Consider the following 23,270-nt stretch of genomic DNA (forward strand, 5'->3'; position numbering starts at 1 on the left):
GCTTTGTATGATGAAAACATTTACTGTTTCCACTATCACAGCTATCACTTGTGCTCTCTCTGTATGTATGAGGTCGTAATGTTTTCTTTAGAGCTATCAAAATGTGTGACAACGCCTAAAAACTGTGAAGACACCGCCTTTAGTAACAACTGCTATCAACAACAAAAACATGTATGAAAAAAATATACTGAAATCTTTAATTGTGTCACAGAATCTACTGGGAATTTGGTGTAACAATGTCCCTTTTCAAATGTTCATAGATAATCCTTGGTTTTATACAGCTTTATCATTTTGTGTGTTCTGACATGTGTTCATTTATTTATTATTATATTCATATCAGTTCCAAATATGGTTTGGAGTAATATTTATGATGTGTATTATGTGTGCCTGGGTGAATATGGAGTTAATATTGTCCATCAATGAAAACATAAAAAACATTCAACAACAATAATAATAAATGCCATATGAACTTCAGAAGGGAGCTGCAACACAATATCTGGGATAAATAATGTTGCGTGGAATTGAATGAATGAACACCAAGTTATTTTTTTTGGACATCACAACTAGCCTCATGGATTTTGAAAGACATAATATGTCTGAAAAGCACAACCCTTAAGTGTTTTACATTTTATTTTTCTTCCATCTACCATGCCATTAATGTGTTATTGCTGTCCCCCAATGGTGAATTTTGGTACTTCTCTGCAACCTAAAGCAATGCGGCAGGAAAAAAAACACAGCTGTCAAAGCAGACATATGTCATTTTTTTACCATGTGTAAAAACAAATGTTTACAAAAATGTAAATAGCACCAAGTTGACATACAGTATTCGTTTAAGACCAGACAAGTGTCCACACAGAGGATGTTGAGTGTGCTTGTCAGTAGCAACCCGTAGCAGCGTATTAGTCCCACATCATTCTTTTTTTTTCAATCATTTTTTGCAACATGTCTAATACAGTTTGAAATCATAACAATGCAGTCACTTCATATAAGTTAAAAAAGGTAAAATGTGAAAAAAAATCATGACCAGAAAAAAAATAAAACAAATGCCCGATAGAATAAAATCTCAAAGGGAAAAGCCCAGCTATACAACCATAGGTGTGTCTTTGTATTCTGTGTCTCCCTCTCCTCACTTCACTAAACTAAATACCCAGGGCATCTGGAGGCTCTGGGGTAGGGGGCCTATGGGAAATGACTTTCACCGCTTCAGTTAATTTGCATCTATGCAGATGGTGTTTGAAAAAGGGAGAGAAGCAGAGGAAGTCACTTGAGCCTAGTAAGAAGCACACACAAGTCTCTTTTATAAAACTTCTGTAGCTCAGATGCTACTGGTCTCCTTTTTGGTTGGCTGCTTCCTTGGCCACACTGTCTTTGACCTCTCCTATCAGATCAGCTAGCTGTTCTGAATGGTTGCCCAGGGTGCCATTCACCTGAGCCAGGTAGGAGTCTGAGTGTCTCTCAAGTTCAGCCCTGATCCTCTCTAGGTGTTCTGCCAGCTCCCCCAGGCTGCTGCACTGGCCCTCTACCTGGCTGACCCTGCTGTCAACGTCCTTCACCTCCCTCTGCACCTCTATTGCTGTGCTCCGGCAGCCTTGAAGCTCCCCAGATAGCCTTCTCTTCAAGGCCACCAGTTCTCCTTTCAGCTGGGCCAGCCGCCTCTCCCCAGCCCCCAGGAGCGAGGCTTGATGGCCCACTAGTTTAGTGATTCCATGCATCTGATTGACTAGATGGTGCTCTCTCTGCTCCCATGTGGAGTTAGCATGGCCCACTTCACTTGCAATGTAGTGAATAGAGTCCTTTAGGCCTTTCAGAGTACGGTTCACAGAGTTAATGTTGACCTTCAGCAGAGTTATCTCTCCTTGGACTGAGCCCTCCGAGTCCTCATGGGCGATACGGAAGAGCAAGTTCTGCAGAGTATTGTTTAGACGGTCCAGCTGATCTGAATGGGTGTCCAGACGGTCAGTCATCTTCTTTTCCATCCCATCCCACTCCTCCTCCACACCAGAGACACCCCCTGCTGAAGGGGTAGAGGGTGCACAGGAAGAGGTGCAAAGAAGCTCCAGGTCAATTAACTGTTTCTGAATGCCGCCCAGGTCCCCCTCTACTCTCCTCCTCAAAGACTCAATCTCTGTCTCCAGCGCAGGGACAACTTGGCCCTCCAGCAGTGCCGGTGCAGTGGCATTACTGAGCTCCTGTACAGCCACAAACACTCTCTCCTCCAGGGTTTTCAACTTGTCCTCTAGCATATTCTTGAAGCCATCAAGACCACCAGGAAGCCCTCCTAATACATCAGGTCCACCCTCAGTGGAATTGAGGCGGCCCTCTATGTCCACCAGACGGGTCTCAATCAGTGTCTCCACATGGATGCTCTGATCAGTGAGGGCTCCCTGTAGCTGTCTCTGAGATTCTGTGAGACCTTTAACTGACTCCTCCAGCAGCAGCACACGCTTGGACAGGCTGTTTACCTGCAGTAATCAATAAGAGATTAGTTCATTAAGGAATAGCTTAGCATTTTCCAAAATATTCTTATTTAATTTCTCACAAAGAGTAAGATGAGAAGATTGTTACTACTCTCATGTCTATGTCAAATATGAAGCCTCAACCAGCAGCCAGTTAGCTTTGCTTAGCATAAAGACTAGGGAAGACTAAGAAATAGCTAGTCTAGCTCAGTCCAAAGTTGACAAAATCATTAACTAACATTAACACATCATATATTGTTGGCTTAGCTCTTATATAAACCCAACTATTAAGTAAGACTATTAGGTGAAGCGGTTTCTTCTCATCTAATTCTAAGCAAGTAATTCCTTTTGGTGGAGTCACATTGTTCTTGACAAGTTTCCCCCCACATCAAAATCCCATGAATTTAAGGGCTCTTCATTTCACAAATTGGATGTAGTACTGCATGCTAGTCATATTATGATCACATCTACATCATACCTGTCCACAGCAGCTCTCAGTTAGAGTTAGGCCCTGGATCTGAGCCTGCAAAGAGCCCAACTCCTCCCTGAGCCCAGTCTCTCTTCCATCCAGGGACTGCTGCATCTGCTCCTGGCCATCCATGTGCTCCCTATGGCACTGCTTCTGCACTGCCCCAATCTTCTCATTACAGTGGCTCTCTAGACCAGTCAGACGGCGCTCAAAACCATCCAGGATCTCAGCCCGCACGTTAGCCAACTTGGCATCCAGGATCTCCTCCAGTTGAAAGGTGGTGCTAGGACCAGGGATGGGCTTGCCGTCAGCTCCTTCCAATAGCCTCTTCAGCTGGCCATCATGCCCCAGGACCATTCCCTGAAGACACAAACAGGTAGGAAATAGAAAACGACTAGCATTTAATAAAGGAAGGATAAAGGCTTGATTTGGTCAAGCTGTACCGATATGTTCAACAGATATTTGTGCAAGTATAGTGGCACAATACCTGAATCTCCTCTATGATGTGAGTCTTGGCCCGCAGCTGATCGCTTACTTCTGTTACCCTCACTGCGAGGTCCCCAAATCCAGTGAAGCTTTCTCCTCCTTCCAATCCATCAGGAGTCCCATCTGGTATCACCCCAAATCCCACTGTTGAGTCGGGAACGCGAGGAGGATTGGGCAGCAGGGACACCAAGATTTTGTTGGTGTCTTCCCGAAGAGATGTTCGCAGGCGCTCCTCGAGGCCAGCCACCACCCCGTTGAGAGTGTCTAGACCCTGGGTGAGACGGCGCAGGTCCTCCTCCATACGGTCCAAACGCTCACCAGTCACTCCTGAAATCCCGAATTTGTTTCCTGTGTTTCCGGGGATCAAACAGAAAGGGGAAAGGATTTATTTTGAGAAAGTCTGCCAACACCAAAGAAGAAAGATTAAGTACTGAGAAAAAATGCAATAGTAAAAAACATACATGATTAGATTCACATGCACTAGCACATTTTTTATGTGCCATATTTGATTTAAATCTGTACCCAAGTTTTACACAGAGTTTGTACTCACCATAGTTTGGTTTTCCATTTCCAGCAGGCAGCTGTCCTGTGGGTATTGGTCTGTGGTCAGGGTAGGGTTTGCCTGGCTCAAACTGGCCACTTCCAGGCCTCTGGTCCACAGGAGGTCTAGGGCCATAGGGAAAGCCCTTCATGCCAGGGCGATGAGGAAAACCTGCTCCCTTTAAAGGTGGACCCACGTCAGGCAGTGACGTGGGTCCATCAAAGCAGCTCTCCCCAGAGTAGCCAGGGCAACATCTCCACTCCAGCTCAGTCACTGTTTTATAGCCCACCTTGTACTTTGGTTTGTAGAATGTCCTGTACCTGGAGGAAACATAACAGAAGATCTTAAAAGACAGTAAAATTGTCATATCAGATTCTATCAAAAGTTCAGCATTTGTTTTTCCTAATTAAGTCTGCAGAGATGAGGCAATGGGAGGCATAGAGCAGAGATAAAGGGATACAGTTGTTCTCTGTGGGATTAAACACGGATTAGAGGGAGATTAGGAGATTAAGATGAAGTGTAATGTAAATTATGTGGCATCAGAGGACTGAACCAGGGTCATCACCGAACTTTAGTGGTATCTTGATTAAGCTTGTCTTTCCTTTTGATTGGGAATCAACTGCCTCTCCTTTATTAACACACATGCATGCAAGCACGCAGAGTGATTCATCTGTCTTTTTTGAAGAGAAAATCCACTTTGCTTAAATTTCCCTTGTGTGGTATGTGGGCCTATAGGGGGCTTTTCAAAAGACATAGTCAAACGATCACAAAATCATACTTCAGCACTGGCAAAGTGTTACAGTTTGTATCATGAAACACTATACATTATAACTATCATTCAGAATAATTTATTTTGAGTTTATTTTATAATTTCATTAATGTCAGTTGGTAGGATAATTAAATTAATTAATGTAATCATAATAACCAAAATAGCTTTGAAATGTTAATTATTTAGTCAGAATAGAAAACACCCATTTCTCCCCAGCAGTGTTTCTCTATGGAAGAACTCTTGGGGATCTGCTTGTCGTTATATGAACAACACATCATGTAAACACTAGAGGGCAGCATTGATATAGCACATATTCGACATTGGGCTCCATGCTGCAGTGTGATGAATGAAAAGTGATAATTACAGTGTTTAAACCTCACACTCTACCCACTCTTTACGAGGTTTTATTTTTTGTTTGTTTGTTTGTTTGTTTGTTTTTAACTTACATGACAACTGGACATTTCTGACCCCAGATGCACTTGGTGGTGTACTCAGCCTTCACATAGGTGGCCACTCCATCCTGCATGGTGCATGTAATATTCTTCTGGACAACGTAGGCACAATGGTTTCTGTGGGGACAGGACAGAGACATCAGCATTAAATAAGTTATATATTGTATTGCGTTGACATATCAACACTGGATTACCCATATCATTTAAGATAACAGCCCCTTTTTTGCTCTGTACCTGTCAAATTATGTATTTTAAAGTCAGACAAAGCTTTTACTGAACACTCTGACCACAGCTGGTAGTGATAATGGTAAAATGAACTTATTTAGTAATGTCAGTTAGACAGCAATATGTACCTACATTTGGCCAACATAAGCCACCATACACTATTGGTCATTCCAGACCAAGTAAGGTTGAGTCAGCAAAATCTCCAGTGTATAAAGCTGGAGTAGGATGTGTTGTATTGCTTATCATTTAAACTTTTGAATTTGTGAAAGAAAATTTGAAGGGGTTCTCACAGAAGAGCTTTATTGATTAATGGACACTACCTCTATTGGTTAGAGCAATGGCTGACAGCGTGTTATGTCTTTTGCGCTTGTTAAACATGGTAATTCTCGAAACTTCCTTAGCGACTGAAATCACATTTCTAATTGACATTTACAATGAATAAAACTGATCTACAATTGTGTGTAATGACAAGAAACAAGAAATATCATTGACTGTTTTGAATCATTGAAGGGTTCAGATGTGTCCTTTATTCAACACATAATAATTTCACTATAACTATTTTGAACAGTTATTGCATCATGCTGGAGCTGGATGTTCTCCACTCTGCCAGTGCAGCTATAGCAACTGTTCAATGTTCCCTTGGCCCCTGAGCAACACAGGAAATGATCATCTGCACTCTTTAGGCTCACGTGTGAAGCATTTCTCCCATTCAGAGGGGAGCATTTAGAAACACATGGGGCACTTAGCGTTACTCCACAGCTGTTTCAGGACAAATAGAAATGTTTTGGAGGAGCAGGGAGGAACACGAGTAGGTTCATAGGGCTAACAGAAGGGGATCAGAATCTGTGAAAAATTGCGGCACTGCTGCTCTCTGCAAATTGCTGACTGTGTAGACAGAGTTTGTGTGTGTGCTTGTGTGTCACCACTTTCCCTGTGTTGACACATGTTAATAGCAGTAGAAGGAAAAGGGCAGGAGTCAGAATGACAGAGCTCCTTTCATACCAGCCCGACAACCTGCTGCCAGGACATGCATCGTTAAGGCAGTGGTGGTTATGACCTGAATTGATGTGGTGTGATGGGAGTTTTTAAAGTACTTTAAACTTACACAGGCAATTTACTGGTCACTGCACATGATTTTCAGCATTAAAAAAAGGAAATGGCTGGCTGGCTGGAAAGGTTGTTTTAATATATCAAATGTGCTCATAGGTATGTGAAATGAAGATTACATTAATCTGACAAAATATATATCTTGATTCTTATGAAAACTCCCAAAAAATAGTACTGTACTCACTCCCTGCTTAGTCTGCTGATGTCGCTGTTACAAGTCTGCAAAAATGAGCTTTCATACATTTTTTTCTGTCACCACCCCACCTGCAGGCTCTTTTTTTTCACAATCCCTGAAGGGGGTTAACACTGATCACTCCCTCTGCTCTCATATGCTGCTCAGAGAGAGTACACAGAGCCTTTGGCGCCAATATTTCATGTGAAAGGTCTGGCACAAATAATCAGATTCACGTGGTAATAGATGATGTAGTTTTCCAAAGAATATCAACATCATAGTGGGCGGTGTAAATACTTCACTGGAAAAACTAAAAAGAGTTTTATGGGTGTCATAAAATGACAGATTATTGTCATCAAAAACAACCTTCATGACATGTTTTTTGTATGTTTGAGAGTTGAGAAAAGGCCTCTATTGGCATACAAGGATGTGTGACAGCTGATAGAGAGCAGACTCTGCATGTGTGAGTATGTGTGTGTATACAGTACAGTAAGTGTGGGACCCTTCTCACATTACGCATAGGGCTGACTAGTGGAGTGAAAAGTGACCATGTTCACAGGTTTGTTTGTCAGGTGCACATCTGGGGGGAGCCAGTGACCTTCAGACTCAAACACATTGGCTGAAAAGTGCAGGAATCCAGATGTACATAGGAAGAAAAAAGGGTGTCTGTCTCTGTTTCTGCCCCTTTCTCTTTCTCTCACTCTCTCTCTCTCTCTCACACACACTCTGTCTCTCTGTCTCTCTCTCACTCTCTCACTCTCTCTGTCCAGTCTACTCGCTGCCTGTTTTCACAGATCTGTCAATGTCATTTGGGTCTCTGGGTGATATTTTATCCTCTGTGTCTTATAGAAAGAGGGTGTTCTGGCTTTGTGAGAATCAAAGTCGAGTGCTGAGATAAATCCTCTCCCTTTGCGGTGTCGTGTCGGTCAGGGCAACAGCAGGTCACCTCCTCTGCTGTGTAAAAACAGATTTTTATTGGACAAAATGTTGTGTTTCAACCTGAGAGATAGTGATAGTGTGTGTGAGCTGCGAAGACACTGACGCACAATCACACGTGCACATTTTACACACAGGCAGTCAAGCAATTAAGTCCTTTTATCTCATATCCACAGAGACCGCAAACTCTGCAGGATGAGGATTACATGAGCTTTATTGGCAGAAATACCAACTCATGATGTGTAAGTGGTCATGTGTGAGAAAGAAAAGTGCTGTCTTTAGTGTTTGTTATCTCAGCCACGTCCAGCTGCTGCAGAGTAGGTGAGAACTTTGTTTGGGCTGTGAGTATGTGGGAGAATCGCCAGCCTGGAAATGGCAGCTCTAATCTAGACACTAGAGGAATACTGAGAGGAAAAGAAAAAAAGAGACGTGATCTATGGCCCACTCTGAGCTATTTTCACACCTCATCTCTTAACCAATGTGGCACAAGGTGACTGCAGTAAAAAAAGTATAAATACTTTGTGATGTTTGTTTTAGGGCTCGTGGGTGACAGATGGGAGGGGCTGGCCACACAGGATAACCCACTAAGTTCCAGGCAATAAAAGTCACTTGACTCATGTCAACTTTATTTATTAGTCACACATAAAAACAAGAAGAATTGACCAATGTACTCCACTATTGCAACTGATAGATACAAATAATTTAACATACGAAGAATAAAGACATAGCAGATGTCTGCAGTTGTAAAATATGCATCATGATATTGTAGAGTTAGATCAGATTCATTGGCTGAGCAGAAGTCAGCCATTTCAAACAAGATTTAATAATCTCAATAGAAGGTACAGGTTAACTATTCCATAGCTGTGGGGCTGCAACAGCAAACACATGATGATCTTTTAACTTTGACTTTGTCTGTGGGACAGGTAAAAACATCTGGTTCGAGGACCTGAGTGACCTGAAGGTAGAATAGCGCAGAAGGTCAGAGGAGAATCAAGGTACCAACCTACCTCATGAATCCTAAAAGTCACTAACTGCTGCTGGTTAGTATGCTGTCTAACATATCCTACCAACCTTATCCAGGGTCAGCCCTGACAATGTTGTTGCCCTAGACGAGATTTTAGAATGGAGCACCAAAAAAGGGCAACAATAGTTCCTCCGGTTCTACCAACCAGCAAGGCTTTGAAAAAAAAAATCAGATAAAAACCCATGCAAGTCAATAGGGAAAAAGAAAGGAAAGATCTTCATTAAGTAGTTTTTTGAACCCAGCATCTACACTGAGGTTTTGTAGGTGTGCAAATGACTACTTTGTATTATTAAAAAAGGAAAAGAATAAAACGTTAAGAAGGGAGAACGAGTGTGCATTCCCAAAACTTGTATAAAAGCGAACTTACCTGTTGTTAAGGAAGAAACAATAGAAAAATATATCCAACTCTTTTGGTGCCCCTGCCCTTAGTTGACACTCCAGGCAACTGCCTAGGCAGCTTATAATCAGGCCTCCCCTTATGTTATCTGATGTATCTAATGTGATAACACTTCACTTGTCTGGTATGCGCTAAAACAAAATTAGGCCTTGAAGAATACCTTTACTAATTGATCAAGGTTTGTCTGGCAAGTTCACTCTCTCCTGACTTTAATAAGACAAACTTTCACAGTGGAGTGCAGTCCATAAAACTTATTTTATTAGAAAGAAATGCATTTACAAGTTGAATCCCACTGTAAATAGATAGAAAACTCCCAAAATAAAAAAAATACATAAAATGTCTCTAGTTGATCCACACCCTCATTGAACCACCCAACCTCAACTGACTCTGTGCTAAACCCAATTTGTCAGTGTACTGAACTCTCTTGTGCACCTCCCACCCTCACCTGACCTTACTCTCTTCCACCTCAATCAATATCAAAACAGTCTTCACCTCCTTTCTCCATGACAGGAAAGCCACACACTTACTATTTCTCCTGCCTCACTTGCTTCTCTCTCTTCTAACACACCCCCCCCCCCCCCCCAACGCCAAAATATTGTCTTTTTTCTGTCACTGAAGCACGTCAATTTTTGACTGCTAGTCTGGTCCCACTGTAAATATTTCCAGTATAGCATTACAGTTCCTAAATCGCTTCACAGCCTCCCAGGGGGAAAGCAGAATTCCCATCTCAGATTCTCATGTGGAGCGTTTTGGCAAATATTATTGCTGCTAGACCTCCACCCTCTGCTGGGCCCAAAACAACTCACCTTTCAATCCCTCTTTTTCTCATAACCCTCCTTTCCTTTTTTCTGTTCTTTCTGCAAAATCTGCAAACTGCAGGTAATCTCTGTTTAATTATCTAAGCATACCAGTCCAGCTCTTGCCTCTGTTTCTCATACTGTTTTTTTTTCTCTCCCTTCTCCTCCTTTGATTTTTCATGAAGCCCCTCTGTGTTGCCTCATCATGCCCCTGACATCTCTGGCTCTCTAACCTGCCACTTTTTCTCCCATTGCCTGGCTTGTTTTGACACTGTGGCACTAAAGGGCTCACCTTCCTCATTACTGACCGCTCTCTCACCTGCAGGGTTCCTGACTGTTTGAACCCAGACCGCTGCTGTTGCCTGTGACAGATTTATGACTGGAGTGGAAACCATGCAATCTTTAATAGGACCTTTAACAGCCGTTTCTATGGGCTAGCAGCTCTCCTCCCGGGCCCATCTCTTTCCATATATGCTTTTAATGAAACCTATTTCTAGCCAACTGGCCGGTCTTGAAGGCCCCATGGTGCAGGGTTGATTGACGTTGCTCTTGTGGCTACTGATTAGGATTAAAAGGAAGACATGATACTCCCAGCTCTATGACCAAGGGGATCACTCCGTCATTCATAGACAAGGTCAGCTCCAAGCTAGCTCTGCTTATTATAGTTTAAAGGCAGACCATTATTTTTACATGTGCTTAGATTTTGGCTATTGTCCTCTAATCCTTGTTACAGCAGTGAAATCTTGTAGACATAGAGACTTTATTATTTGTTTTTGGTTGCTCCAATTCGCTATAGATTATTTTAGTTGTTAAAATTCATAACTACATAAGCTCTCATAAGTTGCTTTATTGGACACAATCACATTCTTTATATTGTATTTTCTTTTCTCTACAGTAAGAGGCTCAACCACCGGTAGTGAAAAAACATGGCAATAAATTATCCTCAGGCATTTCTTAAAGCGCATAATCTTCTTTGAGTAAGAATAGCTCTGTGTTTATGAAATAAAATGTTTTTTAAATGGAATTGTTGATTAGGCTCACTGTACTGTACTGCGCAACACTCTCGAAAGTAGGACCAGGACTGGGCAATAAGGTTAAGACAAAAAATACAAAAACATGTTTTTCTGATTAGCATATAAGTATGAATTATGGTTATGGGTAGCATGATATGGAAAATAAATACACAATCAAATGTTATATAGATCGGGCAAAACTCATCAAACTTGGAATAGGAATAGTATGAGTTGCTGATTTGCTTTCTAGCTGAGAGTTAAGTAGCCTACCAGCTAGCAGTTGTGTAGCTTAAGCATAAAGACTGAGAGCAGGGAGGAAACAGCTTGCCTTGCCTTGTTCTGTCAAAAGGTAACCACATTTCCCCAAAATATTGATCTACCTTCAAAAATCGCATTTTGACCCTTTTCAAAAATATTTTGCTTGAGAATTTGGACAACATTTGTATAAAAAGCATGTCACGCTACGATAATTTCATTACAATAGGATCTTATCAATCCCTAACATTTTAGCAGAAAGATCAGTGAAGGCAAAAGTTAGATACATATGTGTTGGAAAGGAGCTTGGGAGTTTACTGCCCAGCCTCTGTGACCCTTAGCAGGAGACTAGCTCCATTCTTGTCCTCCACTGGAACTTAACACAAACTTACAACAGCAACCCATAACCTCTAACCTCTACCAACTCAGTGACCTTTGAGCTCTGTCTCATACATCATTGAAAAGCCCTCGGATATGTCTCTAATCTGATCGGTGATGACATGTGGCATCTGCTGGGATTCTAATTGATTTATACAACACCCATTACCCAGTGATGGGTATATAGCGCTTGGATTATGTTTCACCTGGTGTGCATTTTGCGGTATAGTGGCATGTTACAGTGCAGCATGGTGACAGATACTTTCCCCATTTCCTTTGTGACTTATACAATTATGTTTGAAAAGTGTTACACAGAATAAACCAGAGAGACAATATGCAACAGTCTCCTATTCTTTGACAAGCATATCAACTAATAATCACATTTTTTTACTCATTTGCACTTGAATTTACTCTTTGAAGCTATGATGTCAAAAACCTCAAAATGACCAAGTGCTGAAATGACAAGTTAATTTAAGTTATTTGCCATTTCTCAAAGCCCTGGACCAAAACACATCTCAGGAAATCTGAAGTCTCTAAATGACCCAATGCACAGTTGTATCCATGGAACAATAGAAGCTTCTGTGCCTCTACTGACAGGTATAGTATAGTAACTGTCTAAGATGTCACAGTCAGTGACTAGAGGGCTATATATTCTCACAGCAGCAAGTGGTTGCATTGAATGCAAGGAATGACTGTGAAATCAAATGACTTACTTTGCTGCCAAAACACAGATAATAATTCAACGTGAAGTTTAAAAAGCCTGTGGTTCGCCAACAGCTGCAAATTTTTAAATATCTCACTGAAAAAAGTCCATGTGACTGTGTGGTCAGTAAGAGGAACAGTTATTTACAAGATGTAAAGTCACATGAGTGAAATCCTTCACAAAAACACACATATAAATATGTACACACTCAGGCATGCACTTTCACACATCATAGCACATGTGTTATTTTTAAGTCTCTATTTCCACTGACCATTCTGAGCTCATATATCTGCGGTGGTGGTCTGACACTGACATGTCCCTGGGGCCCACTGTGTCCAAGGTGGGTCAACAGGTCTTGTATAAACACTATAGTTGGATTCACAGACACAAGTGGGGGTATATACCAGCTACCAGCAATAAGCAATTACTGACTGTCTAATTGGTTAGTTTCAAATAAAATAATCTATGAAGTCTGGTTAATCCATCAATTTTAGGATTCAGGCTTGGAAAAAATATATAAAAATAAATATAAAGATAAATATAAAAATAAATAAACCACTTTGACGGACATGTCAGATGCCACTCTCAGATGCCACCAGTATGCAATAGACAGAATTTGGGTGCACAACAGAGTTCAAGTATCACATATGAGGGAAGATATAATGCAGATCACAGTAAAGTATTGAGAGGAGTAGGAAAGATATTGATTGGAAATGTGGCAGAAAAACAGGTGTTGATTTTTGCTGGAGTGAAATGCTGGAAAAGTAAACAGGCTGGAAATGAAGTTGAAATGAAGAAAAACACTGAGTTAGATGGATGAAAGTTATACTATCAAGTCTAAATTGTGTGGTGCATTCATGGGTGAGGGATGCTGAGGAGTCTTTTCCCTGGAGGTGAGAGTACATGGCAGACTTAAGCGGGGCTGGGCGATCAGCCGTATTCTGTGGCAGTTTGAGTGAAGCAGCAGGTAGCTGGGGAGCTGTCCAAAGACATAACAGCTCTCAGGGGAAGCCAAGCAAAAGAAATGGGGAAAAGGAGGAAAAACCAAAAGAGCCCTGCAGGCCAAACATCAGCCATCCCTATCCAGGCAAAATATATCCACAAGGCTCTGTTTCAGCTCATGGCTTCATGACTTTCAAATAGCATGCATATGAAGGGATTGTTATTCCATGCTGCTCATGTGGTTTGACTGTCCTGACAATATCAGTATTTACATGCATCACAGATCACTGGTTAGTAACAGAAGATCTTTCACCACATCTTGTTGATCCTGGAAGTAGAAAAATACAAAGCTTCCAATTGTAATCTCAATGCAAACTGAGTTTAGATCCCCATGTTATTGCTTTAGTATTGATTGGAGATTAGTTGTACCACTCCCTTCTGGCAGTGGGTGCCCAGCTGTACTGTAAGTCCCCTCCTACCACACACACACACACACACACATGGTGGCTCTGAGGGATCAATACTCTTGTCATCAACTCAGCACTCCCCTCACAGCACCGTAAAGTATCATCATATAATGACTGCTTTGTTTTCATTACGCAGCATGTCATTGTTTTTCTATACTGTTCATCCCCAGCCACAGATGATTTTAGGTGTGAACCACAAAAAAGGCACTGTTGGTGAGTAAACAGAGAGTCAATTCAAGGATCTGTTACCAAGCCAATGCCCTAACTAAAACCATATTCCTGCAACTCGCTGGTGACGTGTTTCTCAGGGGAAATACAGTAAGAAGCGGGCCCTGCTGGCAACATCAAGCACATGAGCTACTTGGAATTCTTTTTAAATTCAACACTTTGCAGCAGGAAGGAAAATAAAACATGCATTAGAGCCTGTGACATGTCCAAAACAGAGAACTTACTTGTGGCGAGTCATGGGCTTGTTTGGTGTGTGGTGAGGGTTGATTCCAGCCTTGTACAGGTTGTATCTGTTTCCATAAAAAGGATTGACATGGCCCCCATAGAAAGTTCCTTTACTGTCCACCACAGAGAGCAACACTTCTAGGAGAAAGAACTGTGCAACCAGTTGACACCACTTGGTCCTCATTGTTTTCTCTTTGTTTTGTTAAGTCTTAAAGACTTAAAGGCTCTTTAAAAATGCAAGAATGGTGAGGAAATTGGGTTAAAAAGTGATAGTTGTAAGGTCCTCAGGTTGCTGTGCTGAAGTTCCCCAGTGCACGTGCAGTCTTGTCTTCTTCAGTGGGCCCTGAAGGAGACATGGAGCCCAAACAGCTGTAGCATCAACAGCATCTCGCCCTGTACGCCTTCAGCTTGCACACTCTGAGCAGATAGGACAGAGGAGAGGGAAAACTAGTGAGGCTGAAGAGGGAGGGGAGAGGAAGAGGGGCAACAACACAAAGGTGTGCTGGAGGAGGGGAAAAAGGGCAAAGGAGAGAAGAAAGAGAGAGTGTGTATCTAGGAAAGTTCCAGCTCCATATACACACACATAAATGCGTGTGTGGGACCTGCTGACTGGGCTCAAGCGTCCAAGTCCTCTGCACTCTGCATGAGTGAGGGTGTGTGAGCAAGAAGTAGCGTGCTGCTCTGCTGCCTCTGAAGGGGCAGGCAGACAGACAGCCTGTATTTGCATATCCCACCCCAACTTCAGCTTGGCTGCTCTGCAGAAAGTGGAGGGGGGGCTGCTAATATGATCTGACCACTCTTTCCTCCTTTCTCTTTCTGGCACATATAAATACAATACACAAATGAACACACATCTTCAAATCAGATTCAAAAGAAAAACACTGTGACTGAAATCAGATATGTTCATCATCTTGTCTCCAGGTCTTCCTCCCCAATTTCCAACAATCTAAGTTTTTGTCTTTTTATCCTTGAAAGATTTTTATTCTTTTACCCTCTCATTTTCTTCCTCCATCTGCTCTGCAAGTAGCTGTACATCAAAGCACAGTCCTAGTGTGCAGTGCCATGTGTGCGGCTATGGCTGCAGCCAGCTAAGACGCTGCAGATCTGGACACAATGGACCTCCTCCTTGCCTCACCGCGGTCAGTCATTAAAAATCCAAGCCACAGCTTCAGTTGCGATCCACGCTCCGACCCCCTGCTCATATCCTACAGCACTTCCATGTAGTTCTTGAATTCATGCATAACTACCTCCTGTGTCTTTCAGAAAGTTTGCTCTGAGAACTACCAAAATCATTTCAGTTTCTATAATAAGACAGCGACAGTGTTTGATCAGCTTCTGAATAAATGGTTGTTGAGCTCTTAAAGATTTCATATATCTCTACTGAAAGGGAGACTAGATTGTTGGCAATTGATGGCTTGTTCCAGACCAGACACTTTTAGAAGAAGCCAAAATCAAATTATGGTTACAATCAGTGTTGGGGGTAATGTGTTACTAACTAACATATAAGAGTACTTGAATTACATTTTTGATGTAACAAGTAACCTAATATGTTAGGTCTTAAGTACTCAGGTGTTTAGTTATGTTTTCAAAAAGGTAATCCGTTATTATTTTTTAACCAACTATTCCTCACAAGAAAAGAAAATCCACCACAAATTCGCACTGTTACTACTTTGTTTTGGCAGGCACGTGTATGGCAGCTTGGTGAGCAAGATGGCAAGATGGGGCATTCACTTCATGGAAATATTCACATTATTTTGAATTTGTGGGAGGAAATAAGGGCAAGAACATGCAAGTTGTGCCCGGGTAACAAGAGCCTTTTGCCCTGTGGCAAATGATGTAGGTATGTGTTTGAAAAGCCTATATGTTGTTTTATAACTTGTATGTGGACACATGTTTGAGAAACCTTGCCACTTTTACAATTTGTATGTAAGGCTGTACAATAAAGAGCTAAAATTGGGACATTGTGTCTGTTATTCCTGCTATTAGAGTAAAGATTGACAGATTATGAGCCAGACTCGGCTGTGTGATGATGGTAGAGTAATTCTAATTAAAGGAGGTCTTGAATAAAACAACATGCGCGAACAATCACAAAGGGGTTTTCATTTTCGGTAATGCAAAAGTACTGTAACAAGTTACTCCTCTCAGATGATAATGCTGTAATGTAACATGTTACTTTTAAAAGTAATGTTCCCCAACACTGGTAACAATAATATTTAACTACCTCAAGGAACATAGTTTTTGCCTTGTATCATATTCCAAAAATCTATTGGCATTTCTGTACTTGAGTGGCACAGCACATTTGCACTCCTTCAATAGATCTGAAACAGGTGGAGGAAGATTGACAACCTAGCCACTACCTTTGTATCATGCAGTACATAACAAAAGTCATAGCTAGTTTTGTTTGTGCTAATAGACAGCTGCCTCCATTTAGTCCATACCTCAAAAGTTAACTGTCAAAACTGTTTCAATTGGCCAATTATGTCAAATTGCGCATCAAACTTTCCCAAAGTTGAAATCTATGCTAAAGCACTGTTGTGAAGTCTTTCCATAGTTGTTGTAAATTGTGGTATATGACCAAGCTAAAAAAAAATAACCACTGGATTGATCACTATTTTATCTTTTCTTTGTTTTCATGTTATCAGTAAAAGGACAATGACAGCAGGTGTAGTCCCAGCATAACCTATCAGTGTGTGTGACTGATTTTGAAAACCAACCAGAGAAGAAAGGCGTAGAGGAAGAGGCAGGTGTCTGAAATGGCCTCTTTGTTTGAACGGATGGTTTGCGGTGTCTTTCTCATCTGTGTGTGGACTATGCACTGTCTATTCTGCTCTATTGACTCTTCATTTACAGGTCAATGTGAAAGAAAAACACACAGCTTCATGGTATGCAAAGAGACACCTCACATAAGTGGAAGAGTTACCAAATACATTTAAGACTCAAGAGACTCAAGAGCTTATCCAAAACACACATGGAGATGGTAGATCTATATGGGGTGTTTTCTAGTTGATAAAAGGATGAAGAAAAACCTTGAAAAAGACCCTGCTAAGCATTTATGAATTATGCTACTGTATATCCTTTTATCTTATTCTAAAGTATGGGATCACATTCATTCTGTTGCAGTTTATTTCGTCAGTTTTAGGTTCAAAGAACTACAGCTGTGTGAAGCTGCTGAAGGGTTTAGCTTCCTGCTGAAGATTCATCCTGTCACCTCACAAAAGAAACGAGACAGTGAAAAGGAAACTATTTCTAAATCTTTGTCTACTCTGGCAGACAGCTCTGCACTGAAATATTTTTCACAGGAATGACTGGCACAATTTTAAACAGATGTCTATCCCAGCACACTCTCCAGATGTTAAGGAGAAATGAGAGATATCTGTGAATTTCTATTTTAGTTTATGAGTTTATGATCATTTAAAACATCAAATAGAAATAGGACCATATTGGCCTTATTAATAAACAAGTAGTCTGACCATAATATGTCAAATACAAAAGGGACACTGAAATAATGAACAATAAGTAATGATGGACTATATACTACGTACTGTAGTGTAGTTTTAATGATTAATTACTTAACCAAAACAGTTTCTTTTGGCTGTCTCACGAGTCTGGATTCGTTCCACATGTTCTCTTCTTTTTTTTCATGTGTTTTATGTAGAATAGATGTTAACTCTGCCAATGTTGGACTTTGGTCTTTTGTGGTACATCTGTGAGTAGTTTTAGATAAGTGTCCTTATCTGCTCCTCTTGACTGATTCCACACATTGAATGGAAATATGAGATGACATTCATTTCAACTTTTTAAAACTCTGTAGCCTCTTGAGTATTGGCTAATATATTACTTTGGCTTTTATACTGACTACAAGTCAGTGACAGTGACCAAAAATATTATACTGCACAATGTGCAATTTCCTCATCTTTATATGGTTTGGACTTAGGGTATCATATCCTGTTCCAAGTGACATACAGCCTGTGTCCATTTTCTCCTTTTAGCCCCCAGTGCCTGCTAGGAGCCATCAGTATGTGGAGTCTCTGCACACAGTCCTGCAGTGATGAGAGACAAAGTTAATGAATCCACTTTAGCGAAACAGGACACCACTCAATTAGTTTCATTGCCCTAACCCCTCCATGACCCATCCCCATCATTTTCTATCAGTCTTCTCCCAGATTTTTACAGGACACACTTTTATTAGATTTAGTCGCAGGGGCACAGACATCATGAGGGAGACGTAGAGAAAATAGATGGATTCCAGTATAGTGACATCAGCTACTTAGCAATGAGAAGGACACTTGATCCTTTCTTACAGTAGTGACCTGGGAAGTGACCCCCTCTAAATAAAGATATGAAGACAAGGTGAATGACATTTATTTTTATTATTTCCAAGGTGAGACAGGAAGAGTTGGTACACAATGTTTACACAAAATCACCTCTAGGTATGAAAGATATGCTAGAGTTTCTTCCAAAGAGCAAGGCAATTCATCTGTAGAATGTGGAAAAGTGAAAACATTTTGTAACAATAACAAACAAGTGCATGTCTATGTAAAACCACAACAATGGAACAAACCTCTACTAAAATAAATTTACTTGCAATTATGCCACTTGCTGTGTTAATTCCTATGTGGTGTGACCCTCCACCATAAAATGTGCTTGTTAACATGCAACACTAGCAGTAAAATATGGCCTCCATCTACAACAGTTCAAGATGGACGGTGATAAATTTCTAACTCTCTCCTCTCTGTGGGCATTTAAAGACCCACCATTGGTTTCTGAGAAAGGAGAGAGGAAAAATTCTGTATTGGCTTCGGGATGGTAAGATTTCACATGAGGTGTACAGAAAAAGGGCCCTGTCCTGGATGCCCACTATCACAGGAAAAGATGAGGGAGTGAGGTAAAATGAAAAACTAATTTTTAACCCTGATATCCATGGAAGGAGGTTTATATGTTACATAAAATCTCATGTTGAGGAAAACACATTTTGTGTTGTTACTGAGGTCCTTTAAACAATACACCAAAGAGCAGTCACTATAGATTTAGCCCCTTCAGACCCTCAAATAAGGGGCACAAACACAGGATTTTCACAGGGGTCAAAGGGGCTTTCCTGTGTTGGAAACAGCTTCTTTTTCCACAATAGGACCAGGAGGATATGAACTCGTAAAGATGTAGGTGTGGGAATGGTATGGCATTTCAGAGTGTACACACGAATGCACATTTTCCTCTTCTCCTCACAACTAGAGGACATCTCTATGTCGTTGTCACTCTATGTTAGGTATGCGCCAATGTTTACTGTCCATATCTTCAAAGAAGAGCATAAGGGTGTGAATGGGCCACAGAGAGAGAGTGAGAGAGCAAGATGGCCATATTTGTTTCAGACAGACACTTCATTGAGACCATGGCTACTGCAGCATCTTGGCTGTGAGAATGTGACAACTGTTGCTGCTCAGACAGAATCCCAGTGTAAGCTGGAAATGACTCTGAAATTTCCTGGAGGTTTAATCAGGGAAAGATGAGAAAGCTGGATGTTTGGCACCCGATCTTTGTGCCTCTTTGTTTGAACACCAGATTTTAGTTTTTGACAATGTGTGGCAAATGAGTATAGAGGCACTGACTACAATGAATGGCTGACCCCGTGGATGAGATCACTGTGTTTCTTGTTAATTTACAATTTTCACACCTATCCAATTGCAAGAGAAGAACACTTATTTTTTAGTGTGATTCTGCACACTGGATTATGTCCTATGCCAAGATTTTTCTAATTCTCACTTTCTACAATAGCTGCACATGGCAAATATAGTATGGTTAAAATGAACTTGACACCAAGCTGAACAGCAGAACTGTCTATCTGTGAAGCCTGTTTCACCTCTGACCACGCCCTGCATCACTAATGGATGTGGTTGGGTGTGTTTTGTTGCAGCAGTAACCACACCCAACAGTGATGTCACTGGTGGACAACTGTATTGAAAATGGCACTTCTGTGAAAGTACTACTATTCTCAATGTACTTAAAGTGAAAGTAGAAGTACTCATAATGCAGAAAAATTGGATTATTATTACTGATGCACTAATGTGTAAGCGACATTTTACTGTTGCAGCTGATTGAGGTGGAACTCATTTTAACTACTGGATAAACCTTTGGGAAGTTTTATCTATAATGACACATCATATTTTATTAATGTTTCCATCTCAACTTCAAGTGGAGTTAATGTATAAAGTAGCATGAAATCAGTGGTGTACTTTCTGCTGCTTTGACTTTATTGATTGGTCGTACATCATACAGTATCAGCTGGGTGGTCATTCCACTCTCCGAGGCAAAGCATTTTTTCCAGTCCATGCTGCTTCAACTTTAGACCCCTAGGGAAAAATCTTCACACAAAAGCTGGAGATCAATGCTTCACAAACAATTTGCTGCCTCTGCTGACATGCATTTCCTCAATGAATGTTTTCTCATTCCAGCAGGTGTTTGCATAATTGACAATGGCCGTTTTTTTGTTTTGTTTGTTCTCCAAGGGATTTATTGTTCTCCTGCAGATTTGCTTGTGACTGAAGCAATGGCCTGCAGGCTGTGCATTCCTGCTCTTTTCAAGTTGTTGCATCTACCTATGTGTAGTTATTGGCAAATTAAGTTGTAGTACTGTCACTTTGAAAAACCAGAACATTTCGTAGGGGAAAATACATTTGAGTGAGCTGCTGTCCTGAGCCAGACATCCAGACCATTTTTCATTCCTAGTCTGTCCTGGGTAGTAGCTGAAGTCGTTTTTTCTTTTGGATGTTGCTTGACAAGTACCTCATGATGCATTGTGATACTTTCATACTGCTGATTTGTGAAGTGGTGAAATATAAGTACTAATATTTATATGTATGGACTGAATTTTTCATGGATATGTTTACCCATAGTGTTTTTTGGGGGGGGAGGGGGTGGGGTTATTGGCTCTCTGCAACCCATGACTCTAGTAAAGGGTAACATTGGCTTTACTGATATAAACATGTCTGCTGTCTTTCACGCAGCCCATTCAAAGAATCATTTTCCTATATCCATTTTCTTCAAACATGTCATATGTTGCCAAAGTTCCTACTATACAGGTAATGTTGCTGCTACTATATAGCTGCACTCATTGCTAACTTTAAGCCCATATTCATGCACTGATAATCAATGTTCTAATCTGCATACGTTAATTAAAAAAATGCTAGTTTTGATGGCTTTATCCATTGTGATTCTCTGCACAAAATGTTTTCCTCTATGTTTGAAGGTACCCAGCAGGCGAATGGCACTCAACCCGCACAGATAAGATGGGCTTGGTTAGTTCTTGGCACAAGTGACAAGATCAGAACATCTAGACACAAATAAAGCTGTATGTACGGTAAAGCAGTACAGACTCTGTTTTCAAATAATGATAAATTCATTCCACGTGGGTTGGCTCACTAAGCACTCTTTCTTTCACAACTATCCCAGTTCATTCATGCCATCTTTTTTTCATGAGTTAAAAACATCTGACCACTTGAATGGGTCTATTCTTTCTTTGCCAACACTGTTTTCTGCAAAATATAACTACAACAGGATATATCAATTTCAATAGATTGGCAATTGGATGGGTGCACACACAAAGCAAATATGTGCCTCCAAAATGGTTTAACAGATGAACCCAATGTACTCTGTCCAGAGGAGATAAGTTGATTAGATTTAGCCATTTTAGAATTTCAGCTCATTCTTAAACATCCGGTCATGTTATGAAATTGCATTTAGTATTTTAGACATTTTGAGAAAAGTGGTTTTAAAATAAATCTCATCCTTATTTCTCCACCTTAATCTTTACATCAGCTGAAATGTATTACATGTAGGCCCAGAGGTTAAAGGTGAAATATAATCACTGCATGTACTGAGATAGTTTATCTAATGGGCATTTAAACGACCACAGTAGTATCAGCGTTCTTCAACCTCTGAGCTCTGTGACATCAGTGGCTATATGCAGTCTATATGATTTATGGGTCAGTCATATGAAGCATGAGCTCATTCCAGTATAGCAAAGTATCCATGCTCTGCCAAATGTGGTTGGTGAAATACAAAATTACATTGGATTTGTAATCAATGCTGGCACTCTGCATGGACACACACACACACACACACACACACACACACACACACACAAACACACACAAACACACACAAAAAGGCATTGCTCTCCCTCAAGTGGGCACGATAGTCTGCATCCAGTCCACATCTGGTTTACATCCCAGCTAGACCACCACCACCCAATCCAGATCTATCAGGAGACATGCATACACACACAGACGCAGACACACGCAGACACAGACACACACACTGCATCCACAGACACACACATTTCAATCTAAGTCATTTTTAATACCTCATCATACACAGAAGCACAATGTTGTACTTTATCCTCCAGCAAGAAAACTGACTTAAGCTTAATCCCCAGTGCTTAAACACTGTAGAGCAACTTGACCTGCAGTTGGAAAACATCAGCACCTAGGTTCGCAGACACACATGTTAAGAGCGTCTGCATGTGAGCATGCATGCAAACACTTAGTACTTTAATTGCTGGCTTTGTGTTTTATTGTAAATGGAGCGGGTCAGTGGTCTGCAGAAAATATGAGGTGTGTTGAGATGAACACGCACTCACAATGAGCCCCTTGTTTCCTCGGCAATGTGTTCCCAGTTGCAAAGCAATTAAAGGCTAGTTTACTGGCCAGGACTGCTCTTTTCTCTGCCTGTGACGCAATCCTCCAGGTTTGCCCAGCTGAGTGATGGGCATGCACACACACCGGCAATTGCAAACACAGCCACACGAGGAGTTGTGTGTATGTGTGTATGCGCTCAAGCACAAACATACACACATCACTTAAGCTTAGCCAGAGCTGGCAGAGGGAAAACAGTCTACGTTACTTCAGCACAAGGCAAACCCTGTATGAGACTCTTACTTTACCAACCTTACAATGACGATAAATCTAGATGAGTGACAGAACCTTTATAGTGAAGTCACAGTCATTAATGTGTTGACTTAACATAGATTTACTGAACACAGACCCCAGTGTTAACCATTTATTTATACAGCAAAAAAATATAAATAAAAGGGCGAAGTAGTTCATAAAAGTGATGTCAACTTTCACCTGTTTTACTTGGTCCAAAGATAAAGAATAAAAGGAAAAATAAGGGGCTATGTTGAAATTCTCCCCAACTTTCCCTTTGCTCATTTTCTTTTCATTTTAGACTGCTCTG

The 23,270-nt window shown here is 41.0% G+C and overlaps 1 protein-coding gene across 1 annotated transcript; it reads right to left on the reverse strand.

The window, feature by feature from the left end:
* Window positions 1-246: 246 nt before the first annotated feature.
* On the reverse strand, window positions 247-14,292 carry LOC128356887 (EMILIN-3). Its single transcript, XM_053317064.1, has 6 exons — window positions 14,042-14,292; window positions 5,168-5,290; window positions 3,962-4,272; window positions 3,413-3,759; window positions 2,935-3,285; window positions 247-2,462 (listed from the first exon to the last, which is right to left on the reverse strand). Exons 1-6 carry the CDS (start codon window positions 14,224-14,226, stop codon window positions 1,323-1,325), a joined length of 2,457 nt encoding a protein of 818 aa, XP_053173039.1. The 5' UTR covers window positions 14,227-14,292; the 3' UTR covers window positions 247-1,322.
* Window positions 14,293-23,270: the final 8,978 nt, after the last annotated feature.

Source organism: Scomber japonicus, chromosome 4 (genome assembly GCF_027409825.1).
Source record: "Scomber japonicus isolate fScoJap1 chromosome 4, fScoJap1.pri, whole genome shotgun sequence".
Classification (NCBI taxonomy): Eukaryota; Metazoa; Chordata; class Actinopteri; order Scombriformes; family Scombridae; genus Scomber; species Scomber japonicus.

Excerpts from the sequence above, each read along its gene's own strand:
- LOC128356887 (XM_053317064.1), bottom strand. The coding sequence starts at position 14,226 with ATGAGGACCAAGTGGTGTCAACTGGTTGCACAGTTCTTTCTCCTAGAA. Across the intron at positions 5,291-14,041 it reads AAGCCCATGACTCGCCACAA|AAACCATTGTGCCTACGTTG; the intron begins GTAAGTTCTCTG and ends CTGTCCCCACAG. Across the intron at positions 3,760-3,961 it reads AAATGGAAAACCAAACTATG|GAAACAAATTCGGGATTTCA; the intron begins GTGAGTACAAAC and ends CCGGAAACACAG.